This window comes from Rhizophagus irregularis, chromosome 8 (assembly GCF_026210795.1).
Source record: "Rhizophagus irregularis chromosome 8, complete sequence".
Lineage (NCBI taxonomy): Eukaryota > Fungi > Glomeromycota > Glomeromycetes > Glomerales > Glomeraceae > Rhizophagus > Rhizophagus irregularis.
The window spans coordinates 4,194,061-4,217,948 of record NC_089436.1 but is presented as its reverse complement, the minus strand read 5'-3'; the positions used below and the strand labels follow the sequence as shown (position 1 = coordinate 4,217,948).

The following is a 23,888-nucleotide window of genomic DNA, read 5'->3' as shown; positions in this document are numbered from 1 at the left end:
GGGCTTCGTTCGGTAGTTAATCATTCTTCATATTGCCGTTCTAACAAAAAAACTTCTCATGAGCCTGTATCTAGTGGTAAGACTCGTGGAGGTTGAAGAATTGTTTAACGAAGATATTTATGATGAAGAAACAATACTTGAAGCAATTGATGTCAAAGATTTTTTAAAATATTTTAACTGAAAACTTGGATGATGCTATGATTGGTGAACATTCACGACATTAATAATTTTTATTATTCTTTGAAAAAAATTTGATACCCCAAAAATATAAAAATTAAAAAATTAATAATATAAAATCTAAAAAAACAATTTAATTAAAATACAAAATTAATTAAAAAATGTGAAATTAAGAAAAAAAAATAACAATAATTGAAATATTTTTTTAAAAGTAAAAAATTTAATTAAACAGTGTAAAAATTAAAAAACTAGAAATAATGAAAAATACAGAAAGTTAAAAAGAAAAATAAAATAAAAATTAACTTACGTTTTTTCAATAATTTTAAACTCTACTTTCCTATTACCAGTAGGCACAACTTTTTCTCCAACACTAGCATCTTACTCCACTACCATCAGTCACTTCAGCAAAACCTACTACAGCTTCATCATCATCATCTACATCTACGCTGTTGCGCTTAGATATAAATCCAATTGCAGATAATATATTGAATAGCGGTCAAATGATGATAATATGAGTATTAATATTATTGAAACTATTGAAACGATAAATTAAATACATTTGGACGAATCAACCCTAAAAACCTACCATCCGATCCTTGAAAATATTACAAATGCAGCCTCATCATCAAAGGTCTTGAAGCTACATTAACAGGACATGAAATTTTAAGAGGCTGTACGCCGGGACCTTCAAATTTATACCAACCAAATGGCAAATCAAATTAATATGAAAATAAAAGTCTAAAGAATATGAAGTAGGGGAATCAGTGGGAATTTCTATTTCAAAATTGATCGTTCGTCCTATACTTCCATGTAAAATTATATAAATTACAGAAAATAATCAATATCAAGATTTGGGATTATTAATTCATATTATTCACCTGGAAAAATTGATTAATTGAGCCACTTGGTACAATGTCTTTTCCTGAACTTAACAATTTGCCTTAATTTCTGCGTTTGTAACCTGTCCAAGTAAATGTAATTGCATGAAATGTAGTTTTGTGGAAATAGATGTCATGGTGGTCGTTCATGTAAAACAAATGCAACTAAATAAAATTTGTAAAATAAAAATTATACATAACATTGTTTCTCAATAAAGCTTTATTTCTAATACAAATATACAGCAAATACAAAATCAAAGGTTGTCTTATAATAAAGAAAACATTCAACACTCAAAATACCTTTTAACGATAATCCATATCTTCAAATATCCTTCCAATAATTCTGGACGTTAATTTCAAATCTTCAAGTTTGAAATCTACAAAAAAAAGCATCAGTAAATGTTCTTAGTATTAAAATACAAAAATTTAACAACGATACTTTCAAAAATACAATTTTCAAGAGATCTGAACGTCAATTTCAAGCCTTTAAACCTAATACTTACAAAAACTAAGAGTAATTACAAGTATGTGTCCTTATTTGTAAAAGAATTCTAGTAAAAAAAATTTGGTAGTTAAAAAAATATTGTATTATAAAATTAATTTGCGTCAGGGAAAAATTGACAATCGATAAGTGACGCGCGTCAGTTATCAACTGACGTGAATCAAACACTTGAGGCACAACATATATCTTTATATCTTCTCGCAATTCATTCTAATCAAAAAGTTATTTTAAGTCGCAACAAATTCAAATATTCTATGTTCGACAAGTATTTGTTAATTTTGTTGGCAATAGATCTTCGTTCATATCATCAAAATATTTTAGATCAACGCTTGAAATATTTCACGTTCTTTACGTTCCTTTAGAGTCCAATGACCTGGATACTACCTATTCAAATATAATTCGTACACTTGAGAAAATAAGCTTCTTTTGATGGAGATCGTTGCCGCTTTCCCAAGATTTTTAGATTCACCAAAATTATTTTCTGTTGATACCATTACATCTACATCAGTTTCTTTTTTAGTTGATGTAAATTCAAAAGCAATTTGGGTATTTCCTGTCTTTGATCCTGCTATTTTTAAAAGATGATACCATCAGTGAAATATAATCTCATCGGCATTTTGTAATAAATCGAGTTTTTTAAGTAACCACATGTGAAATGAAAATAGCGATGATACGTTATAAAGTATACTACGACAGTTCCCTATCAACAGTATCACTTATAGATATAGTTATTAATTGTGTTTGGTATTACATGGTATTGCACACGCAGCAACAAGTGTATATAATGTTCATGTATATTTTTAATAAAACGTCAACATTTTAAAATTCAAAACTTTATTTCATGATAGCTTTCTAGACATAGTTAAAACGATAAAAAAAGGACATTAATAGAAATATAATGACAAAAATAACAGAACATGAGAGGTATAAAAAAAAAACTATCATTATCAAAAAAAAAAAATGAGAAAAAAGACGGAAATGATAAATTTTGAGGGGGAAAAAATTCTAAAGAAAAAAAAAATACTAAAAAAATTCATAATATTTCAAAATTCTTTGAAAAAAGAATTTCCTTTTCCATCGTTAAAATACCTCGAACCGTTAGGATTTTGATAATAATAAGAACCATCATTGTTGGAGTAACGAAAAGAACCGCCAGGTGCTACTGAGTCTCCACGATGAGTCCATTTATTTCCTTGATCATTAACGCCTTTATAAACGTTATCGTTACTATTTGAAGGTTGAGTTTGAGATGAAGTATTATTATTTGATGTTGATGAAGTATCGGAGTTCGTAGACATGATTTTATATCACAAATTACTTGAATAAGATTTGAATTGTTTCGCGGAAGAATTTTTTTTATTGGAGGGAAATTTCGTGCAAGTAGGAGGTTTTATATATTATTGATGAGATAGAGGAATTTTCAGAATTTTCACACGCTTCGATAAGATTTTAAGATACGTTCAGTCATAAAATCAAAATAACACCAACAATAACAGAAACTCGTTTTGTGCAATATATCTTTAAAAGTAAATTCTATGAAAGTTCAATATATTTAATAATAAGCAACGATTAACTGTTACACATTATTTTGATCACGATGTTCTTTTAAATACCGTAATAAGTAACTTATCATTCACAAGTAGATTTAATAAATAAAAAATGATGTCAAGCGTGGTACAAAGGCTGTCGCAGCAGAATTGAGGAATACAATCACGAGACAGATGAACTTTACTATAACCCGATAATATTTTTTGTATATTCTGCATAATTTGGTATCATCTTGATAATTTCACATGAGTGAAACTAACAAGGTATGATTTTTGCAATCAATTTTAGAAACAATTTTTCAAAGTAGCAGAAGATATTTGCAATATTACTGCAATAAGCAGTTGCAGTTGGTTAATAATGCATTAGAAATGTAACTTCAAAATTTTAAAACTTAAAATTTAAAATTTATAACTTTATTTCATAAAAATAACTGCATATAATAAAATGACATACATACATCAAGAAAAAAAATGGATATAAAATAAAATAAATAAATAAATAAATAAATAAAAGGAATAATAGAAAAAAAGAAAAAAAAAGAGAAATTTCAAAGAGAAAAGGAAAAAGAGATAATGCTAAATAAATATTAAAAATTCATTCTCTTTCATAATAAGAATTTCCTTTTCCATCGTTGTAATACCTCGAACCGTTAGGATTTTGATAATAATAGGAACCATCATTGTTTGAGTAATGAAAAGAACCGCCAGGTGCTACTGAGTCTCCACGATGAGTCCAACTGTTTCCTTGGCTATTAACGCCACTATAAACGTTATTATTAGGTTGAGTTTGAGATGAAGACGATGGATTGTTATTATTTGAAGTTGAGGATGTATTTGAGTTTGTAGACATGGTTTAAATATTACAAATTATTTGAATAATATTTTTTCGTTTTTTATTGTCAAACAGGAAATTTTTTTTTTTATTGCATGTAAGGGAGAAATTTTATTCATTTATATATACAATTTTTTATTTAATGAGATTATGACGTATCAAGCGTTGAAAAGAAAAAGAAAAATAACAATGAATGATATAAACAAAAGCAATTTTTTTTTTTTGTTACAAGAATTAAGGTTTTTTTGACCGCAGTTAATAAAAGAATTACTAATCGGAAGTACAATGAGTCCACAATAAGTTATAAAAGAATAAAAGAATAAAAGAAATAAAGAATGATATCAAGTTTGTAAATAAACAATAGCATAAAAAGAACATCGTGATCAAAACAAACTGATGATCTATATTTGAAAAAGGATGTTCATTTTTTACTGCTGCGACCAGATAGAAATTATTTTAACGTTAACAGTTTAACTTTTTATAGATAATCGCGTAATACGACCGCAGTAAGTAAGAAACTCGTTTTAAGACATGATGAAATGTGACACCTGTGACACCTAAGTACAGTATTACATTAAAAAAATTATTACTGTACTGAATTAGCAAAATTTGGTTTAACCCCCGTTTTGTCCCTATCACAATCGACAATTTTATTTATATGTACTTGCAACACGATTACTACAAAATTTATTCACCGAATATGAAAGACTGTATGATTAATTGACAATAAAAAGCTGAGTTAATAATAATGTTTTTTCAAATACGAATTTAATTATCAACATCAAATTTTGCAGGAAAAATTTACAAATTAAACATCATTTCAATTTCTTTCTTTGGACATTAATATCCAAGTCTTTAAGCTCATTCAGAGGCTCACAGTACCTATTGATCTCATCAAAAAATTAATGATTACTGTAACTTTATTATAAAATTATAAAAATAAAATCTCTCATTTTTTTCCAATTTCCAAGAATGTCTTGTATAATTCGCTTACGGACTGTTTCCCGACGGGATATTTTCACGACAGCCTAACGTCTGATCACGTGTTCGTGCATAACTCTGGATAACTCTAGCCAAACCTGTCGGGCAAATGTTCTGTCGGGAAATCGTGCTGTAACCTAATAATTAACCAATAAATTGAAGATAGCTTATATATATAATCAGGTTAGTCTTTTTTAGTTTATACAATTTTTGGTTTGTTTTTATCCTTTTTGGTTCAATTTTGATTTTAACTTTAGTTAAAAAATAGGTTTGTAAATGTATAAAATTAGGTCTCTTTTTTGTGATTCAATTGATTCAATTAATATCCATTGATCTTTATTTGTCTTTTTTTTTTATGATAAAAATACTTAATCATTATATTACATTGTGTTTGTATTTCAATATCTTTTAGATTCATTTAATACCAGTATTTACTATTTAGGGAGTAAGATGCACGTTTTCTTTTCATGGATATGTTTCATTGTACATTTATATGACGAGAGTATCCTATAGGCGCTAAAATATATGATTATACTGTATAATAGCTTAATTAGCACCTATTTTATACATAATGCTTTCTCTTATGTATTCACATACCATTATATGACGTAAACTAATTTTTTTTGTTTTACACAATAATAAATATCCAAAACGTAATTTTTGATTTTCTACTTACTCTGAAGAAAATTTAAAGCGATTTTTCAAGTATTTTCATTCTAAAAATAATATTTATTTGTCAAATGTTATCGTACAAAGATCGTTATTGACTAAAAAATTATTAAGAATTCTTTTTAACTATTCAAAAATATTATGAATATTACGAAAATCTATGTATTAAATAGTTATATTTTATTTTTTCCATCGAAAGACGGGAGGCTTCTACTTAATAATTTTATAGTTACCTGTAGTCTGTACCTAAATTATGTTCTTCCAAGATATAAAAATAAAAACAAAAGTTCTTTTTTTATTAATATGTTCTAAGTAACTTCATCTCTCATCTCTTAATTTACATAATTTAATACTGCATTACCCTCAACTCAGGGGAAATTGAATACTACGGTGTAAGCATGAAAAAAAAAATTTGCATTTTTTTTTATCACGAGGAATTCTTTACATTAAAAGTAATAATTAATGCTCATGAAATCAATACTCGACATGGAAAGTTCGTTATAAGTTACAACAATTATCCTAAGTTTCTTTCAATTCGATTTCTCCCGAATTTATCTGGTATAAAATCACCTTTTATACATAATTTATGACAATACCTCTTGATATTAAAGATGGTATCATTAAAAGAACTTTCATATGAATGGGAGTGGATAGTCCGGTTCTATTTCAACTCATCGTTGGTTCCATTTTGGTTTCACTAAGGAAATATAATCTACATGCGAAATTAAGGCGCTAAGACACGATCAATTAATAAAATTATGATTGGCTATCAAGGATCATTTTTAGACGAATTTGGCCTTGAGAGTGACATAATAAATGTGTAATAAGTTTATAGTTATTTCTAGAATAAAGTTAAAAATATGCATAGTTGTATAAAAGTATGTTTTCAAGAATAGAATGAGGCTGAAAAACTCTTGCCGCTGTGGGCGAAAATGTATGAGGCGGAAGCTTCTTCTAAGGTCGTGTAGTCCTTTTTAAAATAAAAACTGAAGTTTTCAATTGTATATGCACTGTAAGGTATGTATACGCAATTATAGGAGTTTTAAGTGTTGTAACAGTTGGTTTACTATAAGACGCTGCGTCGCAACTCGCAACAATAAAAAAATTATTCGGCGTATGAATTATTGAAAACCGATAAATATCATTTGATTCGTCGATTATATGATTGCCGATCACATTTTTTCTGTGCGTTTTTCTTCAACCATTTCTGATACGATTGATCAAATTTTCAAAAATTCCAAAAATTCCGTACCGTACCATATTTGTCCTATATATACTCAAAAATGGACATTGGTGTCCAAATTACCATTATGGTTAAATAGACATTAATGTACAAATAACTACATGTGAAATGGATATTGATGTCCGAATAACCACATGTGAAGTGGATATTGATGTCCGAATAACCACATGTGAAATGGACATTGATGTCCGAATAATTACTATGTTATCCTATATACTAAGCTATAGAGTACGATCTGCGTCGAGAGTAACGATACCGGTACCAACTGATCAACTGTACCGTACTGATTTACAAAATTGCACCGTACTGAATATCCTTCTATAAAGCAAGAACGTCTATTACACCAAACTGTTGATCTACTATAATATAATAAAGCTCACAAAGATAATTGTTTTAATTCATTATTAAAAAAAAAATGTCTGAACAAAAACGCAGTAAAACGCAAAATGAAATTGACATTTTTTATAAAAATGTAATTAATATCGAAAAAAATGAAATTCATCAGAATCAAAAAACAGCAGAAAATGATGATGAAGTTTCAATGAATAGTTTAACTATATGTTATAAAAATGAAAAAGGAACGGAAAAAAAATTAGAAAGAGTATTTTATTGGTACCAAAAAGCAGCAGAAAATGGTGATAAAGTTGCAATGAATAATTTAGCTATATGTTATAAAAATGGAAAAGGAATAGAAAAGAATATAGAAAAAGCTTTTTATTGGTATCAAAAAGCAGCAGAAAATGGTGATAAAATTGCAATGTTTAATTTAGCCAATAGATATAGAAATGGAGAAGGTACAGAAAAAAATTTAGAAAAAGCTTTTTATTGGTATCAAAAAGCGGCAGAAAATGGTAATTATGTTGCAATGTTTAATTTAGCCATATGTTATAAAAATGGAAAAGGAACAGAAGAGAATAAAGAAAAAGCCTTTTATTTGTATCAAAAAGCGGCAGAAAATGGTGATAAAATTGCAATGTTTAAATTAGCTATATGTTATAAAAATGGAAAAGGAACAGAAAAGAATTTAGAAATAGCTTTTTATTGGTATCAAAAAGCAACAGAAAAAGATTATATTAAAGCGATGAATAGTTTAGCCATATGTTACGAAAATGGAGAAGGAACAGAAAAAAATTTAGAAAAAGCCTTTTATTTGTATCAAAAAGCAGCAGAAAATAATGATATATTTGCAATGTTTAATTTAGCCACATGTTATAAAAATGGAAAAGGAACAGAAAAGAACTTAGAAAAAACTTTTTATTGGTATCAAAAAGCAGCAGAAAAAGATTATATTAAAGCAATGAATAATTTAGCCATGTGTTATGACAATGGATTAGGAACAGAAAAGAATTTAAAAAAAGCTATTTATTGGTATCAAAAAGCAGCAGAAAATGGTGATAAATTCGCAATGTTTAATTTAGCCATATGTTATGAAAATGGAGAAGGAACAGAAAAAAAATTAGAAAAAGCATTTTATTGGTATCAAAAAGCAGCAGAAAGTGGAGATAAAGTTGCAATGTTTAATTTAGCTATATCTTTTAAAAATGGAAAAGGAACAGAAAAGAATTTAGAAAAAGCCTTTTATTGGTGTCAAAAAGCAGCAGAAAATGGTTATAATGTTACAATGTTTAATTCAGCCATATGTTATGAAAAAGGGAACGGAACAGAAAAAAATTTAGAAAAAACCTTTTATTGGTACCAAAAAGCAGCAAAAAATGGTGATAAAGTTGCAATGTTTAATTTAGCTATATGTTATAAGAACGGAGAAGGAACAGAAAAGAATTTGGAAAAAGCCTTCTGTTGGTATCAAAAAGCAGCAGAAATTGGTGATATAGTTGCAATGCTTAATTTAGCCATATGTTATGAAAATGGAGAAGGAACAGAAAGGATTTATAAAAAAGCATTTTATTGGTATCAAAAAGCAGCAGAAAATGGTAATAATGTTGCAATGTTTAATTTAGCCATATGTTATAAAAATGGAAAAGGAATAGAAAATAATTTAGAAAAAGCCTTTTATTGGTATCAAAAAGCAGCAGAAAAAGATTATATTAAAGCTATGAATAGTTTAGCCATATGTTATGAAAATGGAGTGGGGACAGAAAGTAATCTAGAAAAAGCCTTTTATTGGTACCAAAAAGCAGCAGAAAATGGTGATATAATTGCAATGTATAATTTTGCCATATGCTATAACAATGGAAAAGGAACAAAAAAGAATTTAGAAAAAGCATTTTATTGGTATCAAAAATCAGCAGAAAATGGTGATAAAGTTGCAATGTATATTTCAGCTGTATGTTATAAGAACGGAGAAGGAACAGAAAAGAATTTAGAAAAAGCCTTTTATTGGTATCAAAAAGCAGCAGAAAATGGTGATAAAGTTGCAATGTTTAATTTAGCCACATGTTATGAAAATGGAGAAGGAACAGAAAAGAATTTAGGAAAGGCTTTTTATTGGTATCAAAAGGCAGCAAAAGATGGTGATAATGTTGAAATATTTAATTTAGCTACAAATTATGAAAATAAAAAAACTTTAGAAAAAAACTTTTATTTGTATCATAAAGCAGCGGAAAATGGCGATACAGTTGCAATGATTAATTTAGCCATATGTTATAATAATGGAAAAGGAACAGGAAAGAATTTAGAAAAAGCCTTTTATTGGTATCAAAAAGCAGCAGAGAATAGTGATAAAATTGCAATGTTTAATTTAGCCATGTGTTATGAAAATGGAGAAGGAACAGAAAAGAATTTAGGAAAAGCCTTTTATTGGTATCAAAAAGCAGCGGATAAAGATTATATTAGAGCAATGAATAATTTAGCCAACAGATATAGAAATGGAGAAGGAGTAGAAAAAAATTTAAAAAAAGCCTTTTATTGGTATCAAAAAGCAGCAGAAAATGGGAATAAAGTTGCAATGTTTAATTTAGCCATATGTTACGAAAATGGAGAAGGTACAGAAAAGGTTTTAGAAAAAGCCTATTATTGGTATCAAAAAGCAGCAGAAATTGGTGATAAAGCTGCAATGTTTAATTTATCCATATTTTACGAAAATACAGAAAAGGTTTTAGAAAAAGCCTTTTATTGGTATCAAAAAGCAGCAGAAAATGGTGATAAAGTTGCAATGTTTGATTTAGCCATATGCTATAAAAATGGAAAAGGGACAGAAAAGAATTTAGAAAAAGCTTTTTATTGGTATCAAAAAGCAGCAGAAACTGGTAATAAAGTTGCAATGTTTGATTTAGCCATATGTTATAAGAATGGAGAAGGTACAGAAAAGAATTTAGATAAAACCTTTTATTGGTATCAAAAAGCAGCAGAAAATGGTGATATAGTTGCAATGGTTTATTTAGCCGAATGTTATAAAAAAGGAGTAGGAACAGAAAAGAATTTCGAAAAAGCTTTTTATTGGTATCAAAAAGCAGCAGAAAATGATGATATAAATGCAATGGTTTATTTTGCTGAATGTTATAAAAATGGAGAAGGTACAGCAAAAGATTTCAAAAAAGCTTTTTATTGGTATCAAAAAGCAGCAGAAAATGGTAATAAAGTTGGAATGAATTATTTAGGCTTATTTTATAAAAGGGGGAATGGAACAGGAATTAATTTAGAAAAAGCCTTTTATTGGTATCAAAAATCAGCAGAACATGGTGATAATGTTGCATGGTTTAATTTAGCCACATGTTATGAAAATGGAATAGGAACAGAAAAGAATATAGAAAAAGCCTGTTGTTGGTATGAAAAAGCAGCTCAACAAGGAATTAATGATGCACAGTATAAACTTGGATTTCTTTATAAGACTGGTAAAGGAGTAGAAAAAGATTTGGAAAAATCTATTTATTGGTTTCAAAGAGCAGAAAATGGAGTTTTAAGTGCATCCGAATGGATTGAAAAAGCATTAAAGTATGAAAAAGTTAAATTTATATCTTATAAAGAACTAAAAAAGGTAGAGCCACTTCAGGCAGGGGGGTTTGGAAAAATATCAAAAGCAATTTGGATTAAGACTAATAATTATGTAATTTGTAAAAAATTGACTAATACAACTTATATTAAGAATGATTTGTTAGATGCATTTATTCATGAACTAAAAATGCATTTGCACCTTAATTATAGTGACAGAATTATACGTTGCTTTGGTATCAGTTTAGGTAATTGATATATTTTTTTGCATTGTATCTTTTGTTATTTTTTTTAACTTCCTATAAATTTTTTTTTTTAGAACCAAAAACAAATGAATATCTTCTTATTATGGAGTATGCTAATGACGGAGATCTCCAAAATTATCTCAAAAATAATTTTGAGAATTTGACATGGAATGATAAGAAAAAATTAGCATTTCAAATTGCTGATGGATTAAATTACTTACACAATGAAAATATTTTGCATAGAGATCTTGTAAGTAGTATTTAAGTAGTTATTCTTTATATAATAATAGTACTAGTAATAATAATGTATTTATCTAATTTATTTTCTCCTAGCATTCTAAAAATATAGTTATTCATGAAAGTAATGTTAAAATCACGGATTTTGGTATTTCAAAAAATCAAAATAGTTTAGCTTCAACAGCTTATGTTGGTAATTTTGGTGTTATTGCTTATATGGAGCCAAACCGTTTTATTGATCCAAATTTTGAATATACCAAGTCTTCAGATATTTATAGCTTTGGTGTATTGATGTGGGAAATTTCTAGAGGAAAGCCTCCAGATAATAGTAATATTATTTTTCCTATTATTAATATTCATAAGGCTACAGTTTTTGGTACTCCTAAAGAATATGAAAATCTCTATAGAAATTGTTGGAATCAAGAACCCAAACAAAGACCAACTATTAATGAAATATTAGATGAATTTAAAAAAATGGGTTTTGTAAATGATGTTACAAGCAAATTAGTCAAGGGTATTTATTTATTATTCATATTTATATATTTATTTATACCAATAATATATTGTTAAAAATAAAATGGAATGTTTATTATTATGGATAATGATAATGCAACTTCGCAATCACAAGCTAGTGACGAATCTTTTGAATATGTTCAATCCTTTTCAAGTTTGCACGGTAAGTAGTATAGTATAATTCTTTACTTATTAAGATATAGTATTGAACTAATATTTTATGCTTTATTATATTTAGTTGACTGGAACAAAGTGTTGAACAATAATTAATAAAATTAGATTTTCAAGAGTTACAAAAATGTAAAGGCAGATATACTTTTTCTTTTTTTTTTAACTAGGGATGATGTTTTGGTTACGGCACGATTTGGATGTTTTAGGGTGCATACCATTATATTCATAAAAAATAAAACTAAATTTCAATAAAAACACAATTTTAAATGATGAATAAAGCAATAAATGTTAAATCTTAATAATATTAATAGAATTTGCAAAAATATAAAACAAAACTAAGGCTTTAACTAAGCAACTTAGCCCTTGAATTTTACAATGAAAATACAATATAAACAATCTTATGTTAGAAAAAGGATTATTGTAGAAATGTAACATTTGGTCAATTTTCAGGCAAGATAAATTCCCTTTCCAATCTAGAAGTTCGGTACTATCGTTTCCTGATCAGGGCAGCATCTCCCACATCGATAGATCCTAGATAATATAATAAAAAAATATGAATTCGAATAATTTGTTAAAATACCTAATCTTTTTGCTTCTTTATAATAAATAACAAATTTAAATTTATTTTTTCAATTCTTTTCCCAATTTGTAGCAGTTATATAAATTATATAGTATTTCTTCATTTCCATTTTCTAATGCTTTGTTATATTTTCTCTTAAATCTAAGCCAAGATATTCCTCCTGAATTTACACTAGAAACATTCCTGAATAATAAAGAAAGAAAAGATTTGTTAAATTGAAATATAATGTAAAACAATGTAATAACCCTTAGTAAATTTACCCAAGTAGCCTTCCCAAATTTCACACAGAACTATTTTAAGATAATGAATGCAGGTCACATCAAAAATTATAATATTAATTTATTATTTATTATCTATTCACGGCAAGTCTTCCGCCGCTTCAAAAAATTGTTCGTCCAAACTAGACGACGTACTAACGACGCTTATTCAGATTTTGTTTGCCGCTTCAACTGCCCGGATTTGCCGTTTCTATCCAGTAATTCATCTTAACTTTTATTTGTAAACCCGTTCCTATCTTATTCGTGGTCGTTGACGGATTCGTAAATAGCTTTCATCATGTCATTTTCATTACTAAAGTATATTAAAATATAATTTGTTTTGTATACTTTAATAATGTTTGTAAAATGACCCTTGTACTTTCTAATGTATTCTTTAATTAATTCGTTTCATTATGATCCTTCGTGACATTCTCCTCTAATTTCTTCGCTACCTGCCACTTATATATATTTTTCACTTCGCTTGCTGGTAGATTAGCATCTAAAACCCTTAAAAATAAAAACGTTGGTTACGTTTAAACAACAATATTCGCTCCACCATTAATATATTTGTCATCTTGTTGTTTCGTAAAACATATTTTTGCCTTCACAGTTTTATATTCAAAGGATCTTTTGATACTAAATTTCTCTATATATCATATTTGCTGTAACTTATTTCCAATACCACGGGATGGTCGGATATTTTACGTGATTTATCGGAAAATTTTTCTCTGAATCCGACGTTGCACATACTGAAAAATCGACGATAATTATTTTTTTGTTCCTAGTTTCTTAATTTCCCCTCTATTATTCGTTCCTTGGTTACTTCAACGATCCTCGTACTTACGTGATTCAAATCATTTTCGTTCGTCCAAGGAAAATGTAAGTATTTTTGTCAAGAAAGTTTTCTTTGAATATAAACATCAAGTCGCATAAATACTTAGTTGAACCTAATCCTTTTATTACTCCTTCCGCCGGTAGTTCGTCCCAGCAGCCAAGTTTACTTTCTACTTTCTCCTCGTACTTTTTCCTAGCTCCTTACCAACTGAAAGGTCTGATTGTCCTCGAAGGCCGTAGGCGACTACTGAACTTAGATGGATTTCGGCGAAAATGTACCGTAATCCCTTATTTGTTAAATGGTTATCGTAATATTGTATCTGATCTCACGTGACTTGTGATTTTTTGAACTTACTGCGCCTAATCATTATTTGTGCGACATTATCGGATTCACTGGTTAATGATATGAAAATAATTGGAAGCCAAATTTTGTAATCATTATCTTTCCAATTCTAAATTACTCGTTATAGATATCATTAGCGCCAACCTATTATATATACATTTTTTTTAAAAAAAAAAAATACCAATAATATATTCAAAAACTGAAAATGACAACGATTCAAATAAGTTTACAAATAGTTAGGTGGTTTTGGATATGTAATATTCAACTGCATTTTCGATATTACCTAATACTAATTTGAAAAAAATACAACTTTTATTTTTTATATGAAGTTTAAGTCGGCCAGAGTTAATTTGTGACAGAATTAAATTTGGACCAGAACATATGGGCGGATTTGACTCACTTGATGATCGGAATGTCAATCATTTTGGCTAAAATTAACGCTAATTTTGGCCAAATGATCATGATTACTGATCATATGTCAAATTGATCTACATCGGAAAAAATTTCGTGAAAGAAAGAAATGTCACAAATGTCACACAATGCAATTCATTTATTATGCAGCAAATTACATCATAATGCACAACGCTGTATATAATACATTAAGGAGTTAATGCGTTGCGTTTTTTAAAAATTTTAAATTTTAAACTCAAAAATCTTTCATTGATATAAAATGGCCAATAAGCTTATTAAAAAACTTTTATTCGACTGTTTACATGAAATTTTGGAAAATTTAGAGAATGACATAACTGCCTTACATTCATGTTTATCAGTTAATCGTCTTTTGTGTGAAATTTCTGTTAGAATTTTGTGGAGGGTTGTTGTTGAATATAGTGTTAACGTTACTTATCAACCAATGAGTATTGTATTGAAAACTATATTAATTAATTGTCAATACTTGGAATTCATTAAAATTCAATATGGAGATGATTTTAATGACTTAAATGAATTGATGATATACAATTCAGAGTTTGACTTTGTACATTCAAGAAAGTTGTTTACATTAACAATGATTCTTAGCGATGATTTTGATAATGAGCATTATGAGGTACAAAGACAACTTTATTGTAATCAGTGCTCTCCAGTAGACTCTATCTCAGTAGATAATATACCAGACGGATTTGAAATACTTTGGCTTTGGATCTCTCCGCAAAGCAATAAGAAAATGCTATGGATCAGCTTTACGCAGATATTCTTTTATTGATCTTAAATTACAAGATGATATTTCATCTTTACATTCTTGCATCCTTATGAATAAATAGATCCTGGTCTCGGATTGCAGTATTTTTCCTATGGAAATATATTATCTCTCTGATAGGAAATCACATGTAAAACTGTATAAAGTAACAGTCTAGAAGAATTAGACTATTAATTCTAGATCTAATAAAAGGGATATAGCTATGGTTCAACTTTATGCAGATATCCTTTTATTGATTATGCTTGAATTACAAGATGATATTTCATCTTTACATTCTTGCATCCTTGTAAATAGATCCTGGTCTCGGATAGCTGTACCTTTATTATGGAAATATATTATCTCTCTGATAGGAAATCACATGTAAAATTATATAAAGTAATAGCCAAGAAGAATTAGATTATTAATTCTAGATCTAATAAAAGGAATATAACTATGGTTCAATTTATTGATTATGCTTGAATTACAAGATGATATTTCATCTTTACATTCTTGCGACATTGTAAATAGATCCTGGTCTCGGATAGCCGTACCTTTCTTATGGAATATATTATATAAAGTAATAGTCAAGAAGAATTAGATCGTTAATTCACTTAGCTTTTTTTTTTTGTATTTAATAAAGTGAATAAAGTATCGTTTGAAACTTTAAATAATAAAATTTTTATAAATTTTTATTTCTATTGATAACTTATAATATTTTAATAACATGTAATGCTTAACGAATGTCATAAAATATACGTTGTGACTAATAATATCACATGACTAATCATGTCTATATAACTTAATCAATATTTAATAAGTTTGAAAACTTTTTCAAAAGGTTTAAAGGTTTCTGAGTATATTTGTTTATTTTACAAGCGTAAATGATTTATTTTGAACGGTAGATCACTGGGAAATAAAATTAATATGTGAATAACACGTATTTAATTTGAAAATTATTACACATGAAATATCCGACCTTTGTTCCATAAAATTTTTTGGTTTTTTTGACTGAACGCATTTCACCAATAGAATGGTTTATTCTGCGTATGGCCGAAAATTGCAACCGACCGGAGTTGAACAGGGCTAATAATGTTAATGATAATTACAATTAAGTTATGTTTGTATATAATTCAAAAATTTTATTTATGGTAATAAATAGTTATTATAAATGGAAATTTTTAACTGAACGTGTATTGTAATTATAAATTTTATATTTATTTCATCTTATAATAATTTTATAATAGAAGTGAATTCTCATGTTTAAATTCACACTTATTAGTTAAGCATATATAACTTGTAAAAATTGCAATTGAAAGAAAATTTTCGTATGTCGACTTTGGATCACTGGATGATGTGAATTCAGTTATGTAGTCTTTCATTTACAGAAGTCGTCTGTTTTAGTATAGATGAAACAAATAAAAAATTTACGTTACCGATTACTGATCTAAAAAAGATAATAAAAAAAGTAGATCCCCAATTAAGGGTTCATGAAAAAAAATATTTAATTACAGCAATTTGATTAATTTGATTCTTGTTGAATCAGTAATGTAAAATGTACTGGATATCTGAATAAGAAATTTAATCGGTTCATATTTCGGGTTGCCTGAGAATTTTTGATGTTCACCCGAACACTTTTTATATATTTTAGTACATTACCAAAAAAAAATTTTATCACAAATGACATTTAATACGCGAATTTCATAATTACAAAGTTATGTGTTTATCCTTATGTCCAGGATATAGTTCACTCATAATTATTTTGTTAAACAAGAAAATTTAAAAAGAAAGGTTTTATTAAAGTAAATTTAGAAGATTGTAAAGTAAAAAAAAAAATCAAATTGTAAAGTAAAAAAAATTAAAAATGCGTTAATCATAAATGACTCAAACATCGGTTTAGTGACATCTAAAATAATAATTTATTTATATTCTTTTTTATTAAATAATCAAAAAAAATTTTTGATTTAATGAATAAAGTAAAGAAAATTGCCTACTTTATACATACTGATTCTGAATAAAGGAATGCATGTTACTTAATTTTTTTGATTTTTTTTCTTTTTTTAAAACTGATTTTTTTTTCAAATATTTATAATCTATATTTATATTTTTCTATATAATTTTTCTTTATTTTATATATTTTTCTATTATCACAACATTGTTTAATTATCTATATATGTAAATTTCATTAATTAACCTAATAACACTATAAAATATGTGATAAAAATATTATTTGTTTATATAAACAATTATTTCAATAGTTGTCTTTTATAGGTGAATTTTTGTTTATGTAAAAATTGATAAATTTTAAGAAGTTATTTGTATCACATTCCTTATGTATATAATCTAGAATCTTGAAATTTAGATATTATGTGTATTTTGCTTTAATTCTACAAATTTACTTGGATTATAAAGGATGTTTAGATGTCAGATTTTGAATTTATATATTGATAAATATTTGGTATAAATTGCGTGTAAAAGTGTTTAAACCTTTATTTACATTAAAATTCTACTAACCCAAAATTTTTTAAATTTTTTATATTAAACCACTAGAAAATATAATTATTTTATAGGTAAAAGTTTTATATTTAAAAATTGGAGTTTCAGAAAAATCAATTATTAATTATATTGCATTCCTCATAACCTACCCTATAATCTTAAAATTTACCTATTAAGTGTAATTTTTCTTGCTTTATTACTTAAAGCTTTTAAAGAATGTTTTGAAGTCCGATTTTGACTTTACATACAAACATTTTTTAAAAAAATTGCATACAATTTTGCAAGCAATTTTCAACATTGTTAATTATTTATATACATAAAATTCTACTAATTAACCAAATATTTTTTTTTGATTTTTGTATTAAAAATATTATAAAATATATGATAAAAATATTAATTTTGAAATAAACTAATTTATTTAGTAGTTATCTTATAGGAATATTTTTTTTTCTGTAAAAATCGGCAAATTTTAAAAAGGTATTCTTCATATATATCTAAGAACTTGAAAACTTCACAGAATGTGTATTTTATTATCTTATACTATAACTTTACTTAAGCCTTCAAAAAAGACTAAGAAGGAAGAAGGAAGATTTTAATTTTACATATAGACAAACGTTTTTCCGATATATGAATTTTTCAAGTAGATGATCTGGATAATTTCACATATCACATGAGATTAAAATTGGCAAATATAATTTTGGCCAATTTTTTAACCGGTTTTTAATGCTGGTCGAAATTTTACCAAAATTTCAGCCGGAATTGCTGAAATTTGGCCGGCATCATTGACTGCCGATTTTTTTTATTTCGACTTGAATTGTATGCGTGAACTGCCCCTATGACACCCGAAAATCTGCCCAAAAAATTCCGCACAGGGCCGGCACTATGCAGTAACACGTGAATAAACAGTGACGACTAAGGGCGTGACAAATAGGATTTTGACTAATCGAAAAAAACTAAGTCCCTCAGATACTTGTAGAAAATGGAAAACAGAGGGACGTGACAGTCGTGACACATGTGATGAATAAAATTACTATTGCGGAATTTTTTCGGGTGTCACTGGGGTTAATGTACGGGTGATACTTCTGCGCCCAATTTATTCCATATTTATTATAGTTAAATGTCAGTACTTATAAACTGGGAAAATTAATACTTTTTTAGTTCTTATAACCGGAAATTTTATTAATTTTTAAATACCTTTTTCTAGTTCTTATAGTCCGAAATTTAAAAAATTTTTTTTTCAAACCGAAAAAAAATTGGTTTTTTATTTTCAGTTTTTTTTTTCAAACTAAAAAAAAAAGATGATTTTAATTGGTTTTAATTTTTTTTTAAAAATATTTTATTTTTCAGTTTCTTTAAGTTGAATTTTTTTTTTTCATTATTTATTTACTTCTCAATTTATTTTTTTTTATTATCATTTTTTCATTATTATTAATAATTAACATTAATATATATAATTTACCTAAATATTAATTGTTATATTTGATTTAAACTACATTAATCCTGTTGGCAACGCAACAAGTTACAACCTAGTTATTAGGCTGAAAATTATTTTTATTTGGTTTCATTCAATCCGATTGTTTATTGAAAATGTCCTTTTTTTCTTTTATGCCGATCAATAGCGTAACAAAGTATTTTATTTTTATCAATCAGATTAATACTATATATAGAATTTTTGTATTCAAAATTTTGAATGTTACACATGTTGCACAGGGGCTTATTTGTTGAATAAATTTTATCCGAACTCCGTAATTTTTAAAAAAAATTTTTTTACGTTTCATTTTATTATATGGTTAACGTTTATCTTTGAATTTACTAAGTAAATTGTAATCTACATATATACAATCCAAATTAATTTAGTATGAAATTATCAAAAATGATTCCTAAAGAAAATAAAAGAAATTTATGGAAAGAAAGTTTTGATTATGATGAATATCAGGTAAAACAATTCATTTTATCACTTAATAATATAAAATTATTGAATTTTTAATTTGAATAATAATGTTTTTTTAAATCATTTATTTTAAAAGTTACATGTTACAATTTCTACTATTGGTTCAACTACTGAATCAGCAGAAGAGATAGATAATAAAATAGTTTATATGGAAGATTTAGAAAAAAGAAAACAAGTATATGGAATATGTGGAGAATGTAATGAACCTGGTACAGGATATAAATGGTGTCAACCTTGTAATGCTAAAAGATTTAAGGATAACTTTAAAAATTGGACTAGTGGAAATAAAGATATTGATGAATTTATACAACAATCACAACTTAATGCTGTGCATTTTCTTAAATATCTTGAATGGATACCTTTTGAAAATTTTGAAGATATTACTTATATTACCAGAGGTGGATTTGGCAAAATTTATTCAGCAGAATGGCCTGAAGGATGTATTTATTCTTGGGATATTGAAAATCAAGAATGGAAAAGGAATAGTAATACAAAAGTTGCATTAAAAAGTTTGGACAATTCTTCTTGTATAAGTACAGAATTTTTAAATGAGGTAATTAAAATAAGAAATGTTTATTTTTATTTATGTATTACTTATATTTTCATTTTCAATATTTTCATTAGATTAAAACTCATCTTCAGATTTATCTTTATAATGTTGTTCTATGTTATGGAATAACTCAAGATCCAAATACCAAAGATTATATGATGGTTTTAGAATATTGTGAATATGGAAATTTGAGAAATTACTATCTCAATAATGAATTAGATTATTATTCAAAAATTGATAAATTACAAGAAATTGCAAGAGGACTTCTAGACATTCATAATGCTGGAAAGGTTCATAAAGATTTTCATTCAGGCAATATATTATATGGAGTATATCCAGTTATAAGTGATTTAGGAATGTGCCAACCAGCAAATAATGAAAAGCAATTAGTTAAACAAGAAGGAATTTATGGAGTATTACCTTATATGGCACCAGAAGTTTTACGTGGATATCAATATACAAAAGCATCTGATATTTATTCATTTGGAATAATGATGAATGAATTTATATCTGAAGAAACTCCTTATAATAATATTCCTCATAATCATGCTTTATCTATTAAAATATGTAAAGGACAGAGACCAAATATTTTTAAATGTACACCAAAATTACTTACTGATTTGATTACTAAATGTTGGGATGCTAAAGCAGAAAATAGACCAACTGCTAAAGAATTGTATCAAAAATTAGATGAATGTAAGTTTAAGAATGTTGATATTAGATCTCAAGTAAATGAATATAATGATAAAATTAAATTAAACAGAACAAGTGAAAAAAGAACTAGTAACATTCAAACACATCCACAAGCAATCTATACTAGTAGACTTTTAAATTTCAAAAATCTTCCAGAACCAGTAAATTCAGGTAATCTAATTTAACCTTTCTTTGGTAACTAAAAAAAAATGTTTACATTACTAATAGCTTTATTTTTTAATAGATGCTACTAAAACAACATCATTACGTAAGTAATTATTTGTAATCAATATAATTAATAAATCTTTATATTGTTTTAATACTATATAAATTAATTTATAGGTTCAGAATGTTTTGATTGTCAATTAGATGAATTAGGTAAAGATATTTATTGTTTAGTTCTTTAATTTGCTAATACTTATTAATATACTTATTTTGTAGATCTTAATGAAAGTGATCAAGATGAAGAAAATAATACTGAATGATTTTTTTTTATGAGAATCAAAGAATTTAGTTTAATTAAAATTATATTATTAAATTAGTTCTTTTATATTAGCTATTATTTATGGGTTTTGTATGTAATATTTTGGTTTAACATTAATAAAAATAAATTATAAATTGATTATCTATTGATTATTCATTTATGTAAATTAATGTTATCTTTAAACTACCCAGAATATTTATTTTTGACATAAAAGATTAACATACAGCACATGAATGTAATACCAAATTAAGGCGATTCTACCATTCTCAAACATCTCTTTCAATTTGATCAGATAGTAATGTAATTGTGTTTAAGTATCATATACAATAACGAATTCAATAGAATTATGATGAATTTGACATAAATTCATTATTTTTTATGATAGTGAAAATCTGGATAAAGTCAAAAAAGCATTTGGGCGTGCGTCAGTTAAAAAGGGGGAAATCTACCTCAAAACCAAATTTGAGGTTTTTGGCTTATATTGTGTAAACCATCAATGTACACTATTTTCACTTAATATTGTATGCCGATAAGCATAATAAATTATCGAAATAAAATCAAATAACTGAAATATGCTATAGGGACGATCATTTGATTATTTGACGATCATTGACTTATTTAGCAATAGCATGACGTAAATGATGAAGGTAAAGTCACATGATATGGATAAAAGTTTAGCCACCAAATTTCCCCCCTTTTAACTGACGCACGAAAGCAAAATGTTTTTTCTTGCAAATAAGTTAATTTCATTTTTCTCAAAATGATGAAAACGTAGATTTCCCCCTTTTTAACTGACGCACGCCCATTTGTTTAATTTAATTTTTAATTTTATTGGTTATAGAAAACTGAAATATAATTTAAATTATTTTAAAATGATCCTGTAATTTTGCAAATATTTTTTTCTACTATCCCATGATAAAATTAAAAGACAAATACAAAATACAACAATTTCATTCAGAAAAATTTTTTACGTTAAATCACATGACTTAAACTGTTGTAAAATTATCTCTTAATTATTAAAAGAAAAAGAATGTAGACAGAAAAAACTCTTTCCCCCTTTTTTATTTTGTTAATTTTCCACAGTAAATAAGTTTCGCAACTTTTGGTTTCGTTTTTTTTCAGTTATCTAGTGATAACTTTGGGGGGAAGGAGGCCACAGTAGGGCGCTCCAGGTATATACGGAGTTTTTGTTACCTTTTCACTCAAAACCATGAGTTTTTTTCCTCGAGCAGACATAGGATATATTCCTCCAGACGACTTTATGGCCTTGGCCCAGACAACTTTGTCTTTAACCACACACCTTTAGTGTCTAAACCTACTTCTGTTGATATTTTTCCTAAAGATGATATTCCTTCAGATATTTCCTTTCCTTTACTTCCTACTCAAACTATTGTGGATAATTCTTTTCTCGTCTCTTTCAAAAAATTTCACGTAACGTCTGCCTCTAAAACCGGTTATAACAAGATCTATGAATTTAGTGAATTTAGGTGTTCAAAAACTTGACACCAACGAAATTCATCTTAAGATATACACTAATCTTTGACAGTAAAATTTGTCTATCATTAACCGATGTTAATATTTTTTTTATTATCATCTAGATTTAACTTTTAACATATAATAATCTTATAACACTTTAAATATTATTAAATTAATAGTAATAAAGTTATATTTTTTAAAATTGCAGCCAAATTTTGCTGCAAAACCATTTAAAGGATAATAATTTACTATATTACATTTATTTTAATAACTAACTAGCTGTCACCCGTTGCTTCGCACCGGGACCAATGAGTTTTTTTTTAAATAGAAAGATTTAGTATTATAATATAATACTAAGTAAATTAAAGAAGTTTTTTGTTTATAAATAGGAATTTAATATGATAATAATTACGTAATAAAAAATATGTATTAAATTATATTTATAATATTAGAATGATATAAATAAATAAATTACTATTTTTAGAATAATGTAACTATTTATATTTAATGATTTGATGTTTGAGTGTAGAGTGAAATTCAGATTAATTAGGAATTGTGAAAAAAATAATTATCAATAAAAATTGATTAATTTTTTTAGGAGTATTTTTAGAAAAAACTTTAATATTATGAAAATATTACAAATATTTTTATTAATTGATTAATTATTTCTTATTATTTTTATATTACGTCAATTTTAAACTTATAATCAACTTAGGAAAAATATTTAAATAATTAAATGTACTAGAAATCTTGTTCATTTCATTTATTATTATTCTTTTGAATACTCATTTTATTCGATAAATTATTAATTTAACTAAACCATTTGAATTGAAATGTTTAATCAAAAATCTGGTGATTATTTAGAGAATTTCTGATATGGATTTGGGTTATAATAGTCTATTATTAAATCTAACCCTATAAGAAATCTGTATATGGAATGGATACGTTTTGTATACATTTTATGTACGTTTCTATAGATTCCGTATACAAATTCCGTATATTTAATAAGAAATTCATTTTTGAACATTTTTTTAAAAAACTAACGTATACGAAATGTATACGGAAAAAATTAATAATGTGGAATGTATACGGAATTTTTAAACTTAATATTTTAGAAAATAATTTTACAATCATCCCGTATCATAACACGTGATCACGTGATTGTTTATT

At 26.5% G+C, this 23,888-nt stretch overlaps 5 protein-coding genes across 5 annotated transcripts; 3 read left to right on the top strand and 2 right to left on the bottom strand.

The window, feature by feature from the left end:
- Nucleotides 1-2,345: 2,345 nt before the first annotated feature.
- On the bottom strand, nt 2,346-2,935 carry OCT59_028808 (uncharacterized protein). The gene has a single exon (XM_066147572.1). It carries the CDS (start codon nt 2,853-2,855, stop codon nt 2,601-2,603), a length of 255 nt encoding a protein of 84 aa, XP_065994269.1. The 5' UTR covers nt 2,856-2,935; the 3' UTR covers nt 2,346-2,600.
- A 554-nt stretch (nt 2,936-3,489) lies between these two features.
- OCT59_028807 (uncharacterized protein) lies at nt 3,490-4,373 on the bottom strand. Its single transcript, XM_025322876.2, has one exon. The coding sequence runs from the start codon at nt 3,952-3,954 to the stop codon at nt 3,700-3,702; it is 255 nt and encodes an 84-aa protein (XP_025165109.1). The 5' UTR covers nt 3,955-4,373; the 3' UTR covers nt 3,490-3,699.
- Nucleotides 4,374-7,244: 2,871 nt separating this feature from the next.
- Nucleotides 7,245-11,982, top strand: OCT59_028806 (uncharacterized protein; the record flags this gene model as incomplete). Its single annotated transcript, XM_025329673.2, has 5 exons — nt 7,245-10,965; nt 11,037-11,212; nt 11,296-11,713; nt 11,828-11,875; nt 11,951-11,982. The coding sequence occupies 5 exons, from the start codon at nt 7,245-7,247 to the stop codon at nt 11,980-11,982; spliced, it is 4,395 nt and encodes a 1,464-aa protein (XP_025165108.2).
- A 2,585-nt stretch (nt 11,983-14,567) lies between these two features.
- On the top strand, nt 14,568-15,156 carry OCT59_028805 (uncharacterized protein; the record flags this gene model as incomplete). The annotated part of the gene is made up of 2 exons (XM_066147571.1): nt 14,568-14,961; nt 15,050-15,156. 2 exons carry the CDS (start codon nt 14,568-14,570, stop codon nt 15,154-15,156), a joined length of 501 nt encoding a protein of 166 aa, XP_065994268.1.
- Nucleotides 15,157-19,437: 4,281 nt separating this feature from the next.
- On the top strand, nt 19,438-21,396 carry OCT59_028804 (uncharacterized protein; the record flags this gene model as incomplete). Its single annotated transcript, XM_066147569.1, has 6 exons — nt 19,438-19,500; nt 19,592-20,068; nt 20,140-20,929; nt 21,003-21,026; nt 21,101-21,136; nt 21,200-21,396. The coding sequence occupies 6 exons, from the start codon at nt 19,438-19,440 to the stop codon at nt 21,241-21,243; spliced, it is 1,434 nt and encodes a 477-aa protein (XP_065994267.1). The 3' UTR covers nt 21,244-21,396.
- Nucleotides 21,397-23,888: the final 2,492 nt, after the last annotated feature.